At 39.7% G+C, this 19,853-nt stretch overlaps 1 protein-coding gene across 1 annotated transcript in view; it reads left to right on the top strand.

Moving 5' to 3' along the window:
* Positions 1–1,895: 1,895 nt before the first annotated feature.
* SGK1 (serum/glucocorticoid regulated kinase 1) overlaps positions 1,896–19,853 on the top strand; it is a 101,130-nt gene continuing 83,172 nt past the window's right edge. Inside the window, exon 1 of the mRNA XM_084890842.1 lies at positions 1,896–2,420. Within this exon, the coding sequence (XP_084746968.1) occupies positions 2,352–2,420 (69 nt within the window). The 5' untranslated portion in view covers positions 1,896–2,351. The remainder of the gene's footprint in view (positions 2,421–19,853) is intronic.

Below are 19,853 nucleotides of genomic sequence, written 5' to 3' on the forward strand. Positions count from 1 at the left end.
AAAAACCAGTATACTTGCTAGGTCCATGTGGAATCAGGACTAGGCCCTAGCACCGGCTTTCTACCAGATGCTTAAAGAGGCACTCCTACCAATCACTCAAGCTCAATAAATCATAAAGGCAACATGTGGAACTAGAAAGAATTTGAATGGCTCTGATTTTTTTAAATCAGGTTTATTGAAATATAATTTACATACCAAAAAAAATTTTTTTTTTTTGTATGAAGTTTGATTACTTCTGGCAAATAGATAGTTTATATAATCTCCACCATATTTGTTATGGAGAACATTTCTATTATCCTCAAAAATTCTCAATTTAGCTATCAGAATTTTAACTGAATTCTTTAGAAAAAAAACACAAAACCTATCAATGCTGCAGATTAACAGACCCTTGCATCTTAGACAACTTAACATATTTCTCCAAAATGAATAGTTTCTTTTCCCTTAGTCATAATGCCATCATTTGGTTGTATTATATTTTTCTTTTGGAAACCTTAAAGCATTTAGCAAATAAGAATTCACTGCTGTGTTGTTGTTTTGTTTTGTTTTGTTTTTGTTTTTGTTTTTGTTTTAAAAGAAAGAAAGAACAACAATAACAACAACAAAATACCTATAGATATTTATATTCCAATTTAATGAAATAAACACATCTCTTCCCCAGTTAACCTATAGGTTTCTCTTCTTACCGGAGACTGTTGTATAAATATTTTAACAATGTTAGGTAGCTTGTTTTTAATGAGCTGGCTGTTGTTTTTATCAAGTAGGCATTGTGCTTGCCCTTTGTTTATTGATTGTATTCCCTTGTGATGACTGAAAAGGCTGTACATCCTGGGAACACTTGCCACATTTGGACTGGATTGGATTGGGTGGACAAATGGAATGACACAACAAACAAGTGAATGACTGAATGAATGAGTCAATGAAGGAATGAATGAGTGGTTGCCTCCATTTTATGGATAAAGCACTTCTGAGAGGCAGTGAGGTCAGGTGACTGGCAGAAAGCCCACACTGATGTCCTGGGGGCAGTGCCAGATCAGATTCCAAGTTTGTTTTCTTTGCTCTCTCCATTTAGCTATCAGTGTTAATTTTTAAATGTCCCCATAAAATGTCAACATTAAAATGGAAAAATAGGATAGGCACAAATGAAGTAGCTTTTCAAAAAGTGAATTTAGTGTGCACATATAGCACACGTAAGGATTTTAGGGGCAGATTTTCACGTGATGAGAAGAATGCTTTCCTCTCTTATTCAACATTCCTCCGTAAAATGGACTCATAACACTTTGGGGCGATGCTCTTTGTTGTTCTTCATAGGACAGTTTTGTATATGTCTACCCTGTTCTTTTTTTAACAGGATTCCTTGATGAAAAAGACACAGTTGCCTTTACTGTTGCTACTATTTTGACAAGTAGGGAGAGGATGCTCAAAGAGGCTCCACAGAGAGAGGAAGCGTCCATTGTCATGCCTATGCTTGCACTTTCCTTTTTCTCCATATACGGACAGGTCAGGAATCAATGGGATGAAATTTCCATCAAGAGGCTTTTCTCCAGGAGTAGGTATCCAAAGAATGTGAATGAGCACGAAACAAGAACGATCTGCATTTCATATGAAATTCTGATGTCCGTGGTTCCTTACAACAAAAAGAAGAAATAAAGCTATTAAAGTAGCCCTCCCTCCCACCAGTGGGGAGTCAAGTGCTTTTCAGCGCGTCCTGAGCTGATGCCCTCTCTCCATCCGCTCCTCAGATATTCATGAATCACTGTGTCTTCCAGCACCGCTTTCTCTCTCCCTGTGCCTTTCTGGCGCGGCTCTCCCTCCCTCCCTCCCTCTCTCCCTCTGGCATCTGCTTTTTTCTTACTCCTTCTCTCAGCTGCTTAACTACAGCTCCCAGTGGAACTTGCACAATTAAAAACAGCTCTCCTCCCGAGCAGCATCCAGAAGCGCATCACCTGGAGCAGGGCGCCTGGCTCCCTGCACCCGCCCGCAGAGCAGCCAGGTAGCTGGGGGGCGCGCCAGGGGCGGGGGTCCCTCTCCCGCTCCCGCTCCCGCTCTCTGCAGCAGCAACCGCATCTCCTCGGCATCCGCTGCGTTCCAGGGTCCCGTCGCAATGATGCGTGTGTTTCGTAACAATGATGGGAAGGGAGAAGCCTCTGCTGGTGGCCATTGAGAGCGGGGAGAGGGTGCTGCAGTGGCCGCTGCTGTAGGATGTGTGAGTGACAACCTGCGCCCCGCTGGAGTCTCCATCCATCCCGCTCCGGCTCCATCCGCGGTCTCCAGGAAGGAACTCTGGGAACCAGATGCCCTAACCAGGCGAGGGCCACCCCGGATCTATAACTGTGAACTTCCCACTGTGGAAAATGGTAAACAAAGACATGAATGGATTCCCGGTCAAGAAATGCTCAGCCTTCCAGTTTTTTAAGAAGCGGGTAAGGACAGGTCTTGTTTGTTTCTTTTGTGTTCTGCTCTTCTCTTTAAAGCATTTGGTTGCTTGCCTGCGGTGAGCCTAAGGTTTTGTTGGCTGGCTCAGAAGGAGCAGTGGTCCAGCAGGGACTTACACCTGCCTTGATGCAAATTTGGGGGAGTCAGGTGGGATGCCCTGAAGGAGTTGCTTTGGGGATGGGGGGTTGGACTGGGATGTCTGAAGGAAGATTCCGGTGGGAATGGGAATTTCTCAATCAGAGCCCCAAGACTACAGGCAGCTTCAAAGTGACTTGGCCTGGGTACGGGTATGGCTAGTAATTGAGTCAGGGACTAATCCAGCCACTCTCTCTCTCTTATCTTTGAAGGGTTCAACTTTTCCCACCCCTTTCATTCACTCAGTCTCACATGCTGCAGTACCTTCCTGGTCAGAAGCAGCAGCTTCTAGTTTCCCAGATCCCATTCAGCCAGGACCTCACTGAGCGGGGAGAGGGTGCTGGTAAAAATAACAGAGGACTGGAATGACCTTTTACAGGCAGGATGGGATCCAGCATTTTCAAACCTCTACCTCAAGTTGCCTTAATGTTGTTTAGTATCTCTGCCTATCTCAGAGAGAGCAGTAGGCGGTCTGAATTCAAGGGGTGATATCAGGTTATGCTGCTGTATACATTTATGTCTTAAATTCCTTGTTTGTCCATTCATAGCCTTAATGGTACATTGGTTATAAAGGAGAAAAAAGAAGATTTTTCATAATAAACTCAGTTCATTGTCACGGTCCCACTGGCGCTCTGCATACATCTACAAATGTAGGCACCAGTGGGAGGTACAAAATGGACAACTGTTAATGGGCTGATGAATGACACTGTTATGGAGAGTTTCTTAAGCAACAGAAGCTTCCTTCAGCCCCCAGCTGCCCGGCCTGTTTAATACCCAGGGCAATTTCATCCAAATGACTCTCTCCATTCATTGGAATTTCATTCAAGTTCTTTCTATGCTGCTCTGACACAGTCCTTCCCTTAACCCATCAGCAGAACCCAGTGCATTACAGACTGGGCTGGACTACCTCCCTGCACTCAATGGACATGGGCTGGAAACGGCAGGTCAGGCCCAACCAAGGGGCCAGCACAGGTTCCCACATGCCTTTGACTGAGCTCTGCTCAATAAATCAATATCTTCCTTCAGGTCCATGGCCAACACGTATGTGTGAAAACCAAAGCAAACACCACCCTGTCCTGGCTGCTGCTCGTGGACCAGCGAGGTCAGCCTCTCTGGTGCTGACAGCAAGCCGAATCAAAGCAAGGCAGCGCAACTTCTCAGAGCTCCGTGTTTCTTGGTTTTCCCTGTAGCCCAAATAGTTCTTTCCAAGAAAAGGGCCCTGTGTGGGAAGTAAGTTCCAATGACAAACAAAGGTTTTGCTGATAAAAACTGTCATAGCCCATACATTAGTACTTAAACTCTTTACTCTTCTAATTAATGAATTTATTTGGTGGTATGGGAGGGGGGGATAATTTAAAACTCCTCAGTAGGGATCTTTAATTGACAAACTGTTTGTCAAGAGAATTTTCTTTAAATTCGATTTATTGATTTATTGGTTTCTTCTTCTATGTGCCCTGACTGGGCATTGAACCCACAACCTTGGCAAATCAAGACAATGCTTTTACCAACTGAGCTACCTGGCCAGGGCTGTCAAATAGATTTTTAAAAGTTGTTTCTTTTTTTCCTATTGAAATGTTCTAATTGATATACTAATTTACCATTGCCCCCTTCCTCCTTAAAAGCATAATTTTACCAATAGCCTTCAGTTGGTGCCTCTGTAAACCTTGAATTTTACAAAGAACTAGCCAGGGTGCCGATGTCTTATCTGAGTACGAGAAAGAAGTTTACAGCAAGATCTGACAGGCAGCTTCATCTGCCTTGAACCTGGGTCTATTGTTTGCCAGAGATAGGATCAGGAATCCCTCCCCTGCTCTTCTCACTCCTCAAGGATGGCAAACTAAGCAAAATATACTTTGTGTCCAGTCATAACAATCCCCGGGATAAATTCCTCGATTTTTGTCTATTGGTTCAGTTTGAGCCATTACTTTGTTTTTGTTTTTGCTATTTTATTTGTTTGCTTTGTTTTTTAATTATGCAAATAATATGTAAATAGCTGTTAAGACAATACTAATCTTCCTCCCAATCTTCCTTCCCCAGAGGTAACTGCTGTTACCATGTTGGTGCCTTACTATCTAGACACTTGTCTGTGAACTTACACACTCACTCACAATCTAGGATGCCTTTGTTCTCAGCTAAGAAGAATCCATTTTTTCTACATCTTATTGTTAAAGTTACACACATCTCTGCATATTTTATTTTTAACCTAGCTGGACAGTCTTACAAAATGAACCCTTTGTTCAGTGCCCACATAAAACCGTGAATGGATCTTGGGGATGGGGGAGGGAAAAACCATAGCTTTTTTAGGACTTATTAAAAAGACTGAGGTTTGAGCCCAAATTTTGATGACAGAAAGCTTAGCTAGTGCTTCTTATGCCTCTGAGACATTCCAGGGGGAACATCAGAAACTCACCAAAAGAGAATATGGATTATCTGCCCCTGTCATTCATTTAGGAGAGTAAGTGAAGCTACCATTCATTTATTGAGTGCTTATTATGTTTTAGACATCATGGGCCACGTGCTTTGCATGTATTATTTATTTAATCTTCACAGTAACCCTATGAAGTAGGAAAAATTAAATGTGAAGAGTATAGCTTATTAAATTTAAACAACCAAAGCAAGGTCATGTAACTAAAAAGTAGCAGAGCTAACATTTAATTTTTATATATAAATTATATTTATTTTAATGTATTTTAATTGCTATAGTATTACAGATATCTCCCATTCCCCGCCCCCCCCCCAGCCCCTACCAAGCCCCAGGTCTTCACTACCTCATTGCTGTGTCCATGGGCTATGCATATAAGTATATAAGTCCTTTGGCTTATCTCTTCTCCTCCTCTCAACCCCACATCAAGGTATGTCAGTCTGTTCCATGCCTCCCTGCTTTGGATCTTATTTTATTGGTCAATTCATTTTGTTCATTAGATTCCACAGATAAGTGAGATTATGTGAGGTGAGGATGTGGAGAAAAGGGAAGACATTGCTGGTGAGAATGCAGATTGGTGCAACCACTATGGAAAAATAGTATAGAGTCTCCTCAAAAAATTAAAAATGGAACTTCTAGGAATATATCCTTAAAAAAACAAAAAACACCAACCAGAAAGAATATATGTACACCTATGTTCATAGCAGCATTGTTTACAATAGCTAAGATTTGGAAACAGCCCAAGTGCCCATCAGTAGATGAACATAGGATAAAAAAAGCTGTGGAATACTATGCAGCTGTGAAAAAAAAAAAAGAGTGATCTGTTACACTTTGGGACAGCATGGATGGACCTGGAAAATATTATGCTAAGTGAAATAAGCCAAACTGAGAAAGAGCTAACATTAAACCTTGTTTGACCCAAAACCCATATTCTTAATCCAGACTTTTATTTCAAATCACCCTCTCTTCCTTTTTTCCATAACAGAATCTTGTTTTTCCCCCTAATTAAAATCCTTGTGCCACTACCTGGCTTATCAGACCTGTGAAGGCAGACAAGCCTCTGGACACTCCTTTGCAGCCCTAATAGTAACAGAGACAATGACCATGACCAGGCAGCTCTGAGGAACCTGGCATGCAGGGACATAGTCTGAAGAAATGCTGTCATGGTACTTGTTCCTCCAAAGCCTTGTGCTTTCCACCTTCATGACTTAAAAGCTCAACTAAGTCAGCTTATTTTCATATAGGTGAGAATTGCTAAGCTAAACTCAATAAGAGTTGTACTTTCATTCTCTAATGCATTTATTAATAAGTTAGCACTGAATACCTATGGATTATGTTTTATTCCTAGAGTCTCTAGAAAATCATTTCAGATGAATGATTTATGAGGATCACACTAGTAAAGTGCTCTGAACAGTTTTAGTCTCACAATCCAAGTGCTTTAAAAGTTATCAGTTGTGTTACAAATAATTTATTTTCATGGGCTTAAAGATTTCTTTGTGATTCTGATTCTTGCATTGTGATTCAGAAAACACAAACAAATGACATAGTCTTCAACTTGATCATCTATTTTGTAAACACAGTAGGTAAAAAAGACTTCTACAGCCATAAATACATTAGATTTTGTAAAATGTCAAAGGGCATCTAGCCTCATAGAATTTTGGATTTGGAATGGATTTTAGAAATCCTCTCATTGGACCTCCCTTCCAGATCTGGTGTGCTTTGCTCTTCATTCTGCTCTCAAAAAAAACGCCTCATGGATTTTTTTTTTTTTAACAAAAAGAAGAAAGAAAGTACAGTTCTTGTTTTCATAGAGCTAATTGCATAGTAACCACAACTTTGGCAAGACAATTCTGTCTTGAGATGGTATTTTATGATTTTGTGAACAATTCTTTGTATTATTCTTGAATAACAATAAATTTTATAATAACAATCACTTATATAGCACTAATATTCCTAGGCACTGTTTTAAGAGGCTTGAGTATATTATATATTTAAATTCTCAAAAACAAAATAAAGCCTACAAAGGTAGATATTATTGTTGTCCTGATTTCACAGATGTAGTAGGTGGAGGAAATAGCCCTATTTCACACAGCTAGTTAGTGGCAGAGTCGAGGTTTGAATCAAAGTGCCCAAATCCAGAGTCCATATTCTTAACCACTGTCTATCCCGCCTGTTGACGTTACACAATCCCTCCTGGTCACAGGGGAAGTGAAAAGGTAGGACTCCCTCCTGCTTCCTCTTTTCTCTAAACATGATAGGGAAGCAAGCAAAGGTTTTCAGCCTGGTTATGACATTCACTCTGACAGAACTGAGAAATGAAATAAAGCTCTCTGGAGTGCTTATTTTCCATAAGTGTTGCATGGACAGTAGCATGCCTTCACATTTTATTTTTCCTTTCTGTTCTATCATGTCTGTTTAAAAGCATCTGAATTAGAATGGTAACAAAGGTTCTTTACTTATATGAAATCCTCCATGTCTTTTCAGAGGCTCTACAATGTATTGAGTGTTTACTGAGGGTCAGTCACTGTTCAGAGCACTTTACTACTTTACTAGTGTAACCATCATAATTGCTGCATTATGCCCATCTTACAGCCAAAGAAACTGAGAATCAGAGAGGTTAAGTAACTTATCCAAGATCATAGTGCTAGGGAGAGCCAGAATTCATAGAGCCAGAATTCAAATTCCGGTGGTCAGCTTTGGCACCACCAATCTTCACATTTGCATCATGGGAGTGAATGTCTATGATGCTAACGCAGGAGCAGGGTTGGCTCATGCCACTGGAAACCACCTGTGAAGATGATCCAGAGGGAACTGAAGGTGGAAGTGGCTGATAGCTACAGCTATGGAGAGATACATTTCCCGAGGGACTGCTGAGGGCAGTAACAATGCTTCCCAACAAATCAGAAGTCTGTCTTAGAGTTCTCCAAGATATAGTTGATCATACTTTCTGGAACTATGGTGGCCACTTCAATAGCTTCTACTGTGATTTCTTCAAAAGTAGCTAAAACCTGAGCTGAGTCCCTCCTGTATGTGCTCCAACAGCACAGCACATCTGTGGGAGCTACAGGTGAGTCAACAGTTCTGATATTGCAGTGCAGTGTGACTGGACTATGTGCTTGCTGCTGGAGTCCTTAAGGACAGAGATCCACTGTTCCCTTGTTCACTGTATTCCATACATGTCAAACCCCATTTGTTAAATGAAAGTATGAATTAAGTGAATGAATGAATTATTGTATTAATTTGTCCCTAAGTCATTGTCTTGTCTTCCTTTTTGAAACAAATAAATGGCTTAGGAATCAAATGCATTTTAGTTCTATGTTTGGATATGGATTATATATAAAGAAAGACTTTGAAAAATAAAATAAATCTGGTTCAAAGACAAATGTCACTACCCTTAATAGCTGGCAGGTAGTTAGGGGACCTTGACCTTAGCTTGTTTGCTCATCCAACGCCCATACCACAACTTCACTATAATGTGTTTCCTGTTAGGCCAAACTAAACAGACATAATATTGATTCATTCATCTCTCTTTGTTTTATATTAATACAAATCATTGACTTCAATACTATATAGCTCTGCATTATTTTTCTAGCTAGAGTTCTAAAAACATCTTTCCAATGATTATTTTCCCTCATTTTCAACATGGTCTTAGGAGCCACCAAGTATGAAGAGAGTTTTAACTCCAGATGTTTTTTCCACTCACACCACTAAGCCTCGGAGAGTTTGGATGGGCAGAGCAGGGTGACCTGGTCTGGCTACGGTTGGCTCTGCTGGGGAACACTGGTGAGAAGCCATTCTAGGGTAGTAGTCTGCCACCTATGCAGTTCTCAAGAAAGCTGTCTGAGTTAGGCTCTCATTTTGCTGTGGTACCTGGGAAATGTTTTGAATAAAAATTGTAGCACAGTTCTTTGAAAGTTCTGTGTTGTTGTTTTTTTAAGAACTGATGTTGAAGTATTGGTTCTATATATAGCACAGGAGTAAGAAATAGCCTGAGCTCACCCATACTTGATGCTCTGTCAATGCTTACTAAAACAAAGCAAATCTAAAATGGAGGAAGGTTGGGGGAGAGCCATTGAAATACATGTTCCCAACTGGAGATTTCTGATGAGAAAAGCAAAAGTGTTGGAATTGTAATCAGAAATGGGTCAATAGAGAAGTTTAAGTAGAAAATTAGGTCAAGCTACAGACAGATGTGAAGGCATATTTTAAAGTATGGTGTTTCCTTTAAATGCAGACCAGTTACTTTTTTTAGAAGCAAGCTCAAAAAGTTAAATAGTAAATATCAGCATTCTTAACGCCAGCAGATCAGGCCAGAACTCCAGACTTACAGTGGAATGCTGTTTCCTGCCTGCTGACTACAGACTCAGATCCTAACTTGTCAGCTTGTCTGAGTGTGGGATTGCTGGCTCCACACCAACACGGGGATGAGGACTATGATTCCTTCCATGGGGATTAAGAAAGTTAAGTTCACAGGGCAAAACGAATAAGCACTTGGACCTCTCTAAGTCCTTCCTATTGGAAAGGCAAACTGCTCTGGCCCTTAGCCTTAGGACACCCTCCTGGCCCCAAAATTAGAAGGCCATTTGTAGCTTCCTACTCTTGCCCTTGGTCTAAGAGCAGGCATACCCAGCAGGTGGCCAGGCTTCTTTGGCCGACTGACCACACAGTGCAGCTGGCAAATTTTAGAAGATTATGTGTGGAAGGAAGGGAGAAGGAGGCAGGAGGAGGGCAAAAGCAAACAGCGAGTCACATTAGGGATCACGTTGGCTTCCTCGTGCACCTGCTCCGACATTTGGAGAAAGGATTACTGTTAGGGTTTGTTTACTTTCACACCTATTTATTCACAACATTCTATAACAATTTCATAAGTATTTACAGTAGAAGAAAATAAAAATCCAGGCTGTAACTAGGGCAGTAGGAGAATCTTCCCCTTGGTAGTGCAGGATGCCAAAATTCCTCTGTTTGCTTTCCAAAACCTGCTGTGACAGTTTCCTGGGAAGAGTCCACTTAGCTATTTTTAGAGCATTGGGGTCACCTTGCTTTCTTTTCCCTTCCTAGGTCAGGCCATTCACCCAAAATGCCATTTGCTTGGGGAATGACTGATCAGATGGGTCTTTCCTTTTTCTCTTCCTCTTTTCTTTTTAATATCTCCCCTCCCCATTCTCTCTCTCTCTCTCTCTCTCTCTCTCTCTCTCTCTCTCTCTCTCAACCTCCCTTATACCCCATCTCTGGAGGATAAATTCACATTAAGGCAAAAGAGAGAAAATCCTGAAGTGAAATACCCCTAGACTCATACTCCCTAGAAAACAGAGAGCTTGTGTCCCAGTGGCTTCAGGAACATCTTACCACCTGAGTCTATTAGAGTGAAATCACCCAATATAGAACACCTTGGCCATTCAAAGATTTTTGTTTCTAGGAATAGCAAGGTGAAAAGGTTCCCAAAACTGTTAAAACATTTTAAGACTCAAGTCTTTACAGGATAAACATTAAAATATGCCAAGGGGGAGGGGAAGATGTTCATTGGCTAAAAATATTTTTCAATGTTTATTAGTCACAAATATAATCTTTTCTGGAAATAAAAAATATTTCTTTTGAACTGGAATCTTTTTGGACCAGTAGTAATTTTGTTTATATATAGAAAAAAAATCATAGGAAAGAAAACTGTGTGTATTGCTCAGGTGATGTGGTTCAGTGGTTGTATGTTGACCTATGAATGGAGAGATCAGTAATCAATACCCAGTCAGGCCACATGCCTGGGTTGTGGGCTCGGTCTCCAATAGAGAAGATGAAGGAGGCAGCTGTTCTTTGTCATCATTGATGTTTCTTCCCACCCCACCCCCACCTTCTTCTCTCTAAAATAAATAAGATATTTTTAAAAAATAATAAAAAAATAAAGTTTGGGGGGAAGGGGTCAAAATTTATACTCAGATTTTTTACCCTGCCTTGTTCAAGGGTCAAATACATATAAATTTGGGGGTGGACACAATTTAACTATTAACAGAAGTTTATTATTGTCATTAAAGCCTCATTTCTATCTGAAATGGAGCATCCGCAAGAGAATGGGGTCTAAGATAGCATTTTTTACTTTGTTAAAAAATTTCAAAGTTCTGGGAAACATTATTGCAGAAAATCTGTAATACTGCAGAATGTCAGGTAAGACAGGCAAGGGAATGTTAAAAATGGTAATGTGGTTCAAGTGGAAATGAACAGTAATTGGGAAAAAATTGCTGCTCAATGTTATATAATGAAGCTTTAGGAGCTACATTGATGAGATGTCTAATGTAGCACTTAAGAGCTTACAACTAACTAATAGCAATCTGTAAATGAAGTTCTCTAAAGAGCATCAATAGAGAACATTCAAAAAAATGTTGCTTTATCCTTTAACTACTTGACCTCAAAGATTAACTGTTACACAGTAAGAAGTAGGAGCCAGCACTTACTATATTCAAGCCTTAGTTATCAGTTTTGATGAAGTAGTCATATCTTATTTGTCTATTAGGCTGCTTTTACGGAAAAGGGCCCACACCTTAAATCAGGCAGTCAAGAGTAACCCTTGAGACCTGACCTCATTCAGATGGAATTTCAGAATATATAATTTTTTTCATCTGATATCTTGACAGTTAGTTCTTGTGTGATACACTTTATTCTTTTCCAAAAGATAGAGCAATGAAAATTTATAACAGTGCCTTCCTTCCTCAAGTCATTAACTTTTAAATAGCAGGCTCAGAATTAGTGTTGAAACTCCACCCCTTCCCCCCCCCCTTTTTTTTTTTTTTTTGTAGCCTGAACAGCCAACATGAATTCAACACCTATATGTGACAGGCATTATGATAGGAATGGGGGTATGAGAAATTAAATTTTTCTTTATTCTCCTCAGCTACCTCATCCCTAGGAAGTTGGATCACATCTCCTTGTTATACACTCTTTATAGGTCCTTGTACTTTTTTTTTTTTTTTATGGCACCAATCTATAATTACATATTGCGATAGGCCTTTTATTAATGTCTTTAACATTAATCAATACCCTTTTAAACTATGAACTCTATGAGGACAGGAGCTTTTCTGTACATTTACACCTCAGGGTCAAGCTCCTGAAGGTCATTAATAAGTTCTTGTTGAAACAAATAAAAAGAGGAAATTATGAAAATCTGATCTAAGAGGGAGAGTGAAAGGGAGTTGATCTAAAATCCCACATAAAAAATTAAAAGTCCGTTAAATTTTGTTCTGATTTGGTTTTAAACAGGGGCATCTGCTCAGACTCCATGTAGGAAGAACCTTTGTATTCTAAGTGAGAATGAGACCTCGATTGAAGCCATTGTTTTCTATCATTTACTGTCCCTCCGGAAAAGATCCACATAATAAATCCCTCTTTTCTTTTCTGAAGGAGATTACATTTAGCCTGATATAATCCCACACATCTGTCTCAGTTGCCAGGAAACTCAAAGCTAAATTTAAAGGGAAATTTAGGGAACGAATTAGACACATCATTAGAAATAACTCCAGTTGCTGAATTTGGCTTTAATCTTGTGTTATTAACTCTGTTGTTAATGTGTATCTCATTGTAAACTGCTTTTGGTGGTTTTAAAAGTAATGTAAACAGCATTTAGTTAAAAAAAAAAAAAAGCAAAGGGCAACTATGAAGGTCTAGTTGCAAATATTAAAAGTAGTCCATTATACTAATGCATGACTATGACAATGAACAGTACACATAAAGGAAAGTAATTCTAAAATATGAAGGGCTTCTCTACTAACTTTTCTTCTTGAAAATGCTTATTTCAGACCAGATGAAATTTACAGCAGCAGAGCTAACTTTTAAACTGTAGGCTATTATCTCAGATATACAACATAAGCCACTTGGACTCAAAGTAAAAAGTATAGGAATGATTTCAGTTTGTCCCATCAAAATCTAGTGGATTTTTCCAAATTGTATCAACTGTACTAAACTTATGTTATCTGTTATTTCATGACAAAATACTCAAAACTTAGTGGTGAAAAATCCACTCCCCCCCACCTCAGGATTCCCTTTTTTGCATGCCTCCCTGGGGGCCACTCCCACCATGGAAACTCAGTGTGGTTTCTGGGACACAAGACTCCAGGCTCTTCTACCTCCGGGCTATTGGACAGTGTCCTTTCAGGCTTCTGCTCTATCCTGATTCCAATATGGGAGTGTCTGGGGCTCAATGCCTGGCTAAAGAGCCCCTTCCCCCACCATCTCTTTCTCCCTTTTCCCTCTTACTATGGCTCTCCACCTTTCTCACTTTCCCAGACACTCTGCCTCCTCCCCAGCAACACACAAGCTCATTCATTCCCACACTTTAAATACAATCCATACAACTTCCATAAATCTATCAGTTCTCTGGATGCCAGATGCCTATTCCCAGTTGTCTACTTAATTTTCCCCTTCAGATGTCTCACAGACACCTTGAACCCATCACGTCCCAAATTGAGCACTGTTCTTCCTCCCCACCTAGCATTTTTCTTTTTCCAGCTTCCCCCAACTCAATAAATAAAATGGAGCCAGAAACATACAAATAGCCTTCTTTCTTTTCTTCCAACATCAATGCTATCCATCGACTCATATTACTGAGTTTATCCCTAAAACAGATTTTTTAAAATCCCCTTCTATTGGATTCTAAATCCAGGGCCTTAGTGCAAGCCATCATTGTCTTTTTATTTATATTTTTTTATTGATTTTAGAGGAGAAGGGAGAGGGAGAGAGAAAGAGAAACATCAATGCTGACATCAATTATTGATCGGCTGCCTCCTGCACACCCCACACTGGGTATCAAGCTTGCAACCTGGGCATGTGCCCTCACTGGGAATTGAACTGAGACCTCTTGGTTCATAGGTCAATGCTCAACCATTGAGCCACACTAGTGGGGCCCATCATTGTCTTTTGACTGAACTTTTTATTATAGAATCTCTTCTCTGCACATCCACTGTTTCCTGCCTTTCACCTCCTTGACTTGCCCAGGAAAAAAATCACAGCACTTAGCCAGATGGACAAGTTTCCCACAGTAGGACGGTTTCCTGTGGAAGCAGGCAATAAGAGTGGAAGGGGCCTTATTGAGAGAAGAGGCAAACTTGACTGTGAGGCCCAGTTCCTTCTTTGTGGCAGTGAACTTGTTTACTGTTTCCAAGAGCTACTATTTTGTGGCTATCTGGCCTTTTTGGCCTTCTTGATGTATTTTCTTTTTCTGAATAAAAGAAGTATTTTGTTCTGTGAAGAATTGAGATATTGAGACCTTCTTGAGAATAGCTAATATTATGCTTTCATTTAAATTATATTGTTCATCCCCCACCAATCTCAGGGGAGGGGAAAAAGAAAGTCATAGGGATTGGAAAAGTTACCAGAGGCTCTAAAACCCAGTCAGAAGCCTATTTCTTTCTTTGCACCAAAATAAACAGACATATCCAAATATTGACTACTCCAGATTGAAAATCTTTTTTCTGATTGGGACACTTGCCTCCCTTGGGTGGCTTACTAAGCCAGAGTATAATAATGTTAGGGACCATACTTTTTATGCCAATTGACCACTTTGGATAGTTTTCAAAGCCTTCCCCATTCTGGACACATACAGCATACTTTATCTTCTCCCCTACACTGTTCGGCACAACTCCCCACCTGGGCCTCTATCTCTTCACTCTCACCATTCTTCTGCCTGAAAAGTCCTCCTTTGGTTCACCTCTCACTCTGACCCCACACTGAACTAAATCTTACGTATTTTCCAGAGCCAGGTGTACTTCCATGTGATCCACGGTGCTTACCCAGCTACTATGAATTGCTCAGACTGCTTTCTTCAAATACCTCTTCACCTTTTAGTAAATGCTGACTTACAGCAGTAATTACCCCTATTTGATTATAATCTGCTAGCACAAGTGGCATTTTCATAGCACTTCATTTAGAAAATGTTTGATGATTTCTTTTTTCTCCCTTGTGTCATAACTCAGGAACGCAGTGTCCTTAACCTTATTTTACTAACAGGGTTAACTGGGTATCAGAAAGATTAAGCCACTTCCCCATGGCCACACAGATACAAAGGCCCACGTCAATTGAAGACGTGTGAGATCTCTTTCCATTACATCACATCACTTCTCTGGCAACTATTGTGGTTTTCACCATGCACTCAATGCTCACAATATTGTGGGAACTTCAGAGACTTGAAATGGAGTTCTTCAGTTTCATGCTAGCATTGTCAGAGTCTCGGGTTTAGAAGCAGAAGGGAATCTGCTTTTAACTCTTACTTCCATTTACTTGCTAACAGTCTGCATTGTCATTTCCTAGCTCAGTAGACCTTTATCCTTGCCTGGAGATGTGCCTCCACCTCCTAACTGGCCTCCTGCTTTTAAATATTTGGAATCCTCCAAACTGCAGTGTAGAAGAGCTCCCTAAAATATAATTTGGAGCTTGGTATCCCTGCACTTATAACACTTCAATGGTGCATCACAATCTCGAAATATAATCCTAACTCCTTAGCATTGCATAGAACGCTTACTAAGACGTAGTCCTTGCAATCTTTCAATCCTCTCTCGCCCTCTCATCTCTTTCCCTGCCTCTTCTTCCCCTTTCTCACCCACTGAATGTGCCAGCCTGCCATCACTCCATGGGCTAAATCTCAGTTTACAGACCAAGACTTGAATTAGAAAAATGGACCCGTGTTTTTTATCACTAATAGAAATCACAGATATTTTCATTCACATGACAGTTGTTGAAAGCATCACAATATATTGTGTATCCTTGACATTATTGAGATACTTTTTTAGTTATGAGATTTCATATAAACCTTGTTATCTGATGCATTAACAAAGAGTCACTTATAGTACTAAGAGTATTTATACAATACTAAAAATATGTTTTAAAAAAAATTTTGCTACCTGGCTGGCATGGCTCAGTGGCTGATCATTGACCTATGAATCAGATTATAGTTCCATTCCCAGTCGAGGCACTTGCTCAGGTTGCGGGCTCCATCCCAGGTGTGGGGTATATAGGAGGCAGTCAACCAATTATTCTCTCCCATCATTGATGTTTCTATATCTCTCTCCTTCTCCTTTCACCCCTGAAATCAATAAAAAAAATATTCTTCTAAAATATTTTGCTAACTGTATTAATGGGTACAAAGTTTCAGTTTGGGGAGATGAGAGTTCTGGAGAAGGATGTTGGCATGGCTGAATAACAATGTGAATGTACAAAACTACACACTTAAAAATGGTGAAAATGATAAATGTGATGTATATTTCACCACAATTTCTTTTTTAAAAAAGCAAAGCACACTAGATGGGAAATGTGCCGCAGAAAAATAAAGATGGGAAGGGAGGAGAGTAAGGGCTGAGAGGAAGGAGGCTAGCTAGGCTGGCCTCGGTGCTACAAAGATTTCTTGCTCAGGACCTGAGCTACATGCACAACCATGTGTGTGGAAGAAGATTCAGAAAGACCCCAACTTCTGTCTGATTATCAGTGGGTACAAAAGTACAGCTTTTGATATGTCCTGTGCATTACTAAATTCTCAAGTACTGATGCCTTTCGTTCTCCCAGGCACTTCCTTGAAAATCAGTCAATAAGTGAAATCCTCAAGAGAAACATTGCATCTCACACTGTTACTCAGACCTACCATTTATCTTTCCTTGTCCACATTTTGGTTTGACATAAGCACTTCTCTGCTGTGCGTCATCAAAGAATTATGAGGCCATTTGAGGAGGTGAAGATGACGAGTTTTTGAAAATCAGATAATTATACCTGATTTATATCTCTAATGGCTCCATAAATCACTTTAATATCCATGCTTCCCTGGGCCTGGTTTTACACTATTTACTTTTCTTAACTCATAAAATGTAATCAATATGGATTCCAAGTCTAATTATAATCCTTTAGTAAGTGGCCTGACTTCTGTTTTGCCAACATTTTAAATGCATGTTTTTATTAAATGTTATCAAATCTCAAGATTTAAAGTTAGATCTACATGATATCAAAGCAACTGGTTATAAAGTAAAACTTCTATCCAATCAACTCTGTTTTGGATTTACATTGTCAACTGTACAGCCTAGCTGAATTTTTTTTTTTAAGTGGAGTATGAGCAATAAGTAAACATAGATCTAATGCTCTTATTTGTCTTTTACCTAAAGTTCCACCATTTAGGGACACTATAACCAGCAAAGCCTCATGAAATATTAAGTCTAATGCTCCTTTGTAATCTTATCTTAGTTAACTGTCACTTTTTATATATATGTACATAGATAGATAGATGACAGATACTGATTTCAGAGAAGAAGGGGAAAAGAGATAAAAACATCAATGATGAGAGAATCATTGATCAGCTGCCTCCTGCACACTGGGGATCGAACCCAAAACCCAGGCATATGCCCTGAACAGGAATCAAACCGTGACCTCCTAGTTCATAGGTCAATACTCAACACTGAGCCACTCCAGCCAGGCATTCACTGTAACTTTTTAAGATTTTTTAAATTTACAAGTACTTCTTAATTAAATTGCAATACTTTTATAGCTTATTAAAAACCAGCAAATTATAAAACATCTTACTTTTTCTAGATCTTAAAGTATAGATTTCTGCAGCCTAATTCTTCAAAAATGCAAATACAGCTCTTCTTCCCACCTTCTTCTGAGACAGACAAAAAAACATGGAATTTACTTGAGATCACACCTAGAAACCAGGGAGTCACTAATCATGCAAACATGTGACTGAGAGAAGTAGTTTCCTAATCGTGGTGCTGCCATCCATTCCCCTCTTTTGGTCCTTTTTTAAAAAAAAAAAAAAAAAAAAAGTTCTGTCTGATGGGAACCCTTTGACATTTCTGTCATTGTGAAGATGTATTGGTAATTAAAAAAAAAAAGGGGGCGGGGGAGTATTTAAGTGGCTGCTAAATCAGAACCCTTGACCAAACACTGGGTGCCGTGCTTCTGGTTTTAAGGTTAGTTATGTTTAGCACTGAACATTTTTTAAAGCCATTTCTTTCATTTTGGATCCCTTTCATCTGTTTTCCCACTTGCATGTGTTTACTACTTAATATGTTTGTAAAATGATCCCTTCTTCTCTAACATGGGACCTATTCCAGGGCTTCATTTTCATAATGAAATCCCTTGTGCAGACCAATGAACTCTTTAATGTTTAATTTTTTTTAACTTAAATAATCTGAGTCTCACTTTCCTCATTTGTAAAATGGCAGAAGTTCTTTTCTAAGTACAATTTCTGTGAAATGATATGCTCCCCTGCTGTAATTTGTAAGCAATGCATACCCCTACCACTTTCCTACCATAAGGACCCGATACATTCTCATCAGTTCCTTCAAAAAGCCCCTAACAGAGCATGCACCACCTACCTCTCCTCACTCCAAACCATCTCCCACAGGCTGAGCTGAAGATAAACATTTAATATGCAGTGACAGGTGTGCAACTGGCCTGTTCACAGAGTTCATTACAAACCCTTAAGCTGGAGCCAGTGGCCATAGCAACAGGACCTCAGTCAGGACCTTTCCCGCCTTCTCATCTTCTTTTTCCCTGCATGTTCCCTGCAACAATTCATGTGCCCATTCCAATAAATTTACTGGGGACTGACCATCTGCTGAGCACTGTGATGTATGCTAGAAGCAATGATATGCCAAACCCCATTAAGTCCCAGGGAGGGAACTTCTTGTGACTCAGGAGGGAAGACCGTAGTTTATGAGAGGTGGCACATAATACCACGGACTCAAGCAGAGAGACTGAACACAGGGGACAAGTGTAGAGAGTAAAGAAGACAAATTCAACAGGAACTTATAGACCTCCTTTAAAAGTCCTGTCATTGGCTTAAGTACAATAAGACACATTTATTTAATGGAACTGCAATACTGTGTAATTTTTTCTCCCTCCCCCCCCCCCCCCCCCCCCCGCAAGTCGCTGCTTCTACAGTTCTTTCAGCGTAAGCTACACTCTTCGTCTTTCCAACTCATAGCCAGTGTTTAGAACACCAACTTCAAATGCCTTCTCTGCCATGGAACATCTCCTCTCCCTAACCTAAGTGGAGCTTTTACTGCAGTCATTTATATCCTTAGTTCTTTTAAGTACTAGATATAGAGGCCCTGGTATGGAAGCCACTAGCTCTGTGTGGCTATGAGCACACAACGTGTGTGAAACTATTGACTGAAGTGTGGCTAGTCTGAAGTGAGATGTGCTATATGTGTGCCAAAGTTTTAGCATAAAAAATATATATATATACAAAAAAAACCTCATTGATAATTTTATATTGATTACATTTTGAAATGAAAATGTTTTAGATACATTTGGGTTAAACAAATTGTATTATTAAAGTTAATTTCCTCTTTATTTTATGTGCCTAGTAGAACATGTAAAATTACAAATGTGGTTCACATTATGTTTCTATTGGAAACACTCTTTAGACTATACACTTCCTGAATAGTGAGTGTTTATTCAATTATGCATGTTTATCCCCGCAAGGAACACACTAACTTGTCCATAGTAAAGACTCAGTAAATAATGTTTAAATTTATTGCTGTTCTCTCGAGGTTTTTGAAAAGGTACTTTACAGTTTTAGTACACTACTTTCTAACTGAAATGTGTAGCCAGAACTCCACAGTGAAGACAGTGGGTGGGGGAGGGGAACACATTTTCCATCGGCCCCAAGAAGGTTAATGTATGGAACATGTGGTGTGACTATGAGAAACACAGGGGCTCTGACTGCTGATTCAGGAGGTTTCTCTGTTTCCAAAACATGAACTTTTATTGCAGTCTGTGGAAGGAACATTATTAGGACAGGAGGATCCTTGTGGTTTCTCGCTGTATCTGTGGAAAATATCTGAGATTAGGTTTAAATTAAACTGACATTAAAAGAGCCTTTGTAGTTACTATGTGTGTT

The sequence above is a fragment of the Pipistrellus hanaki genome (assembly GCF_964339955.1).
Source record: "Pipistrellus hanaki genome assembly, chromosome: 7".
Classification (NCBI taxonomy): Eukaryota; Metazoa; Chordata; class Mammalia; order Chiroptera; family Vespertilionidae; genus Pipistrellus; species Pipistrellus hanaki.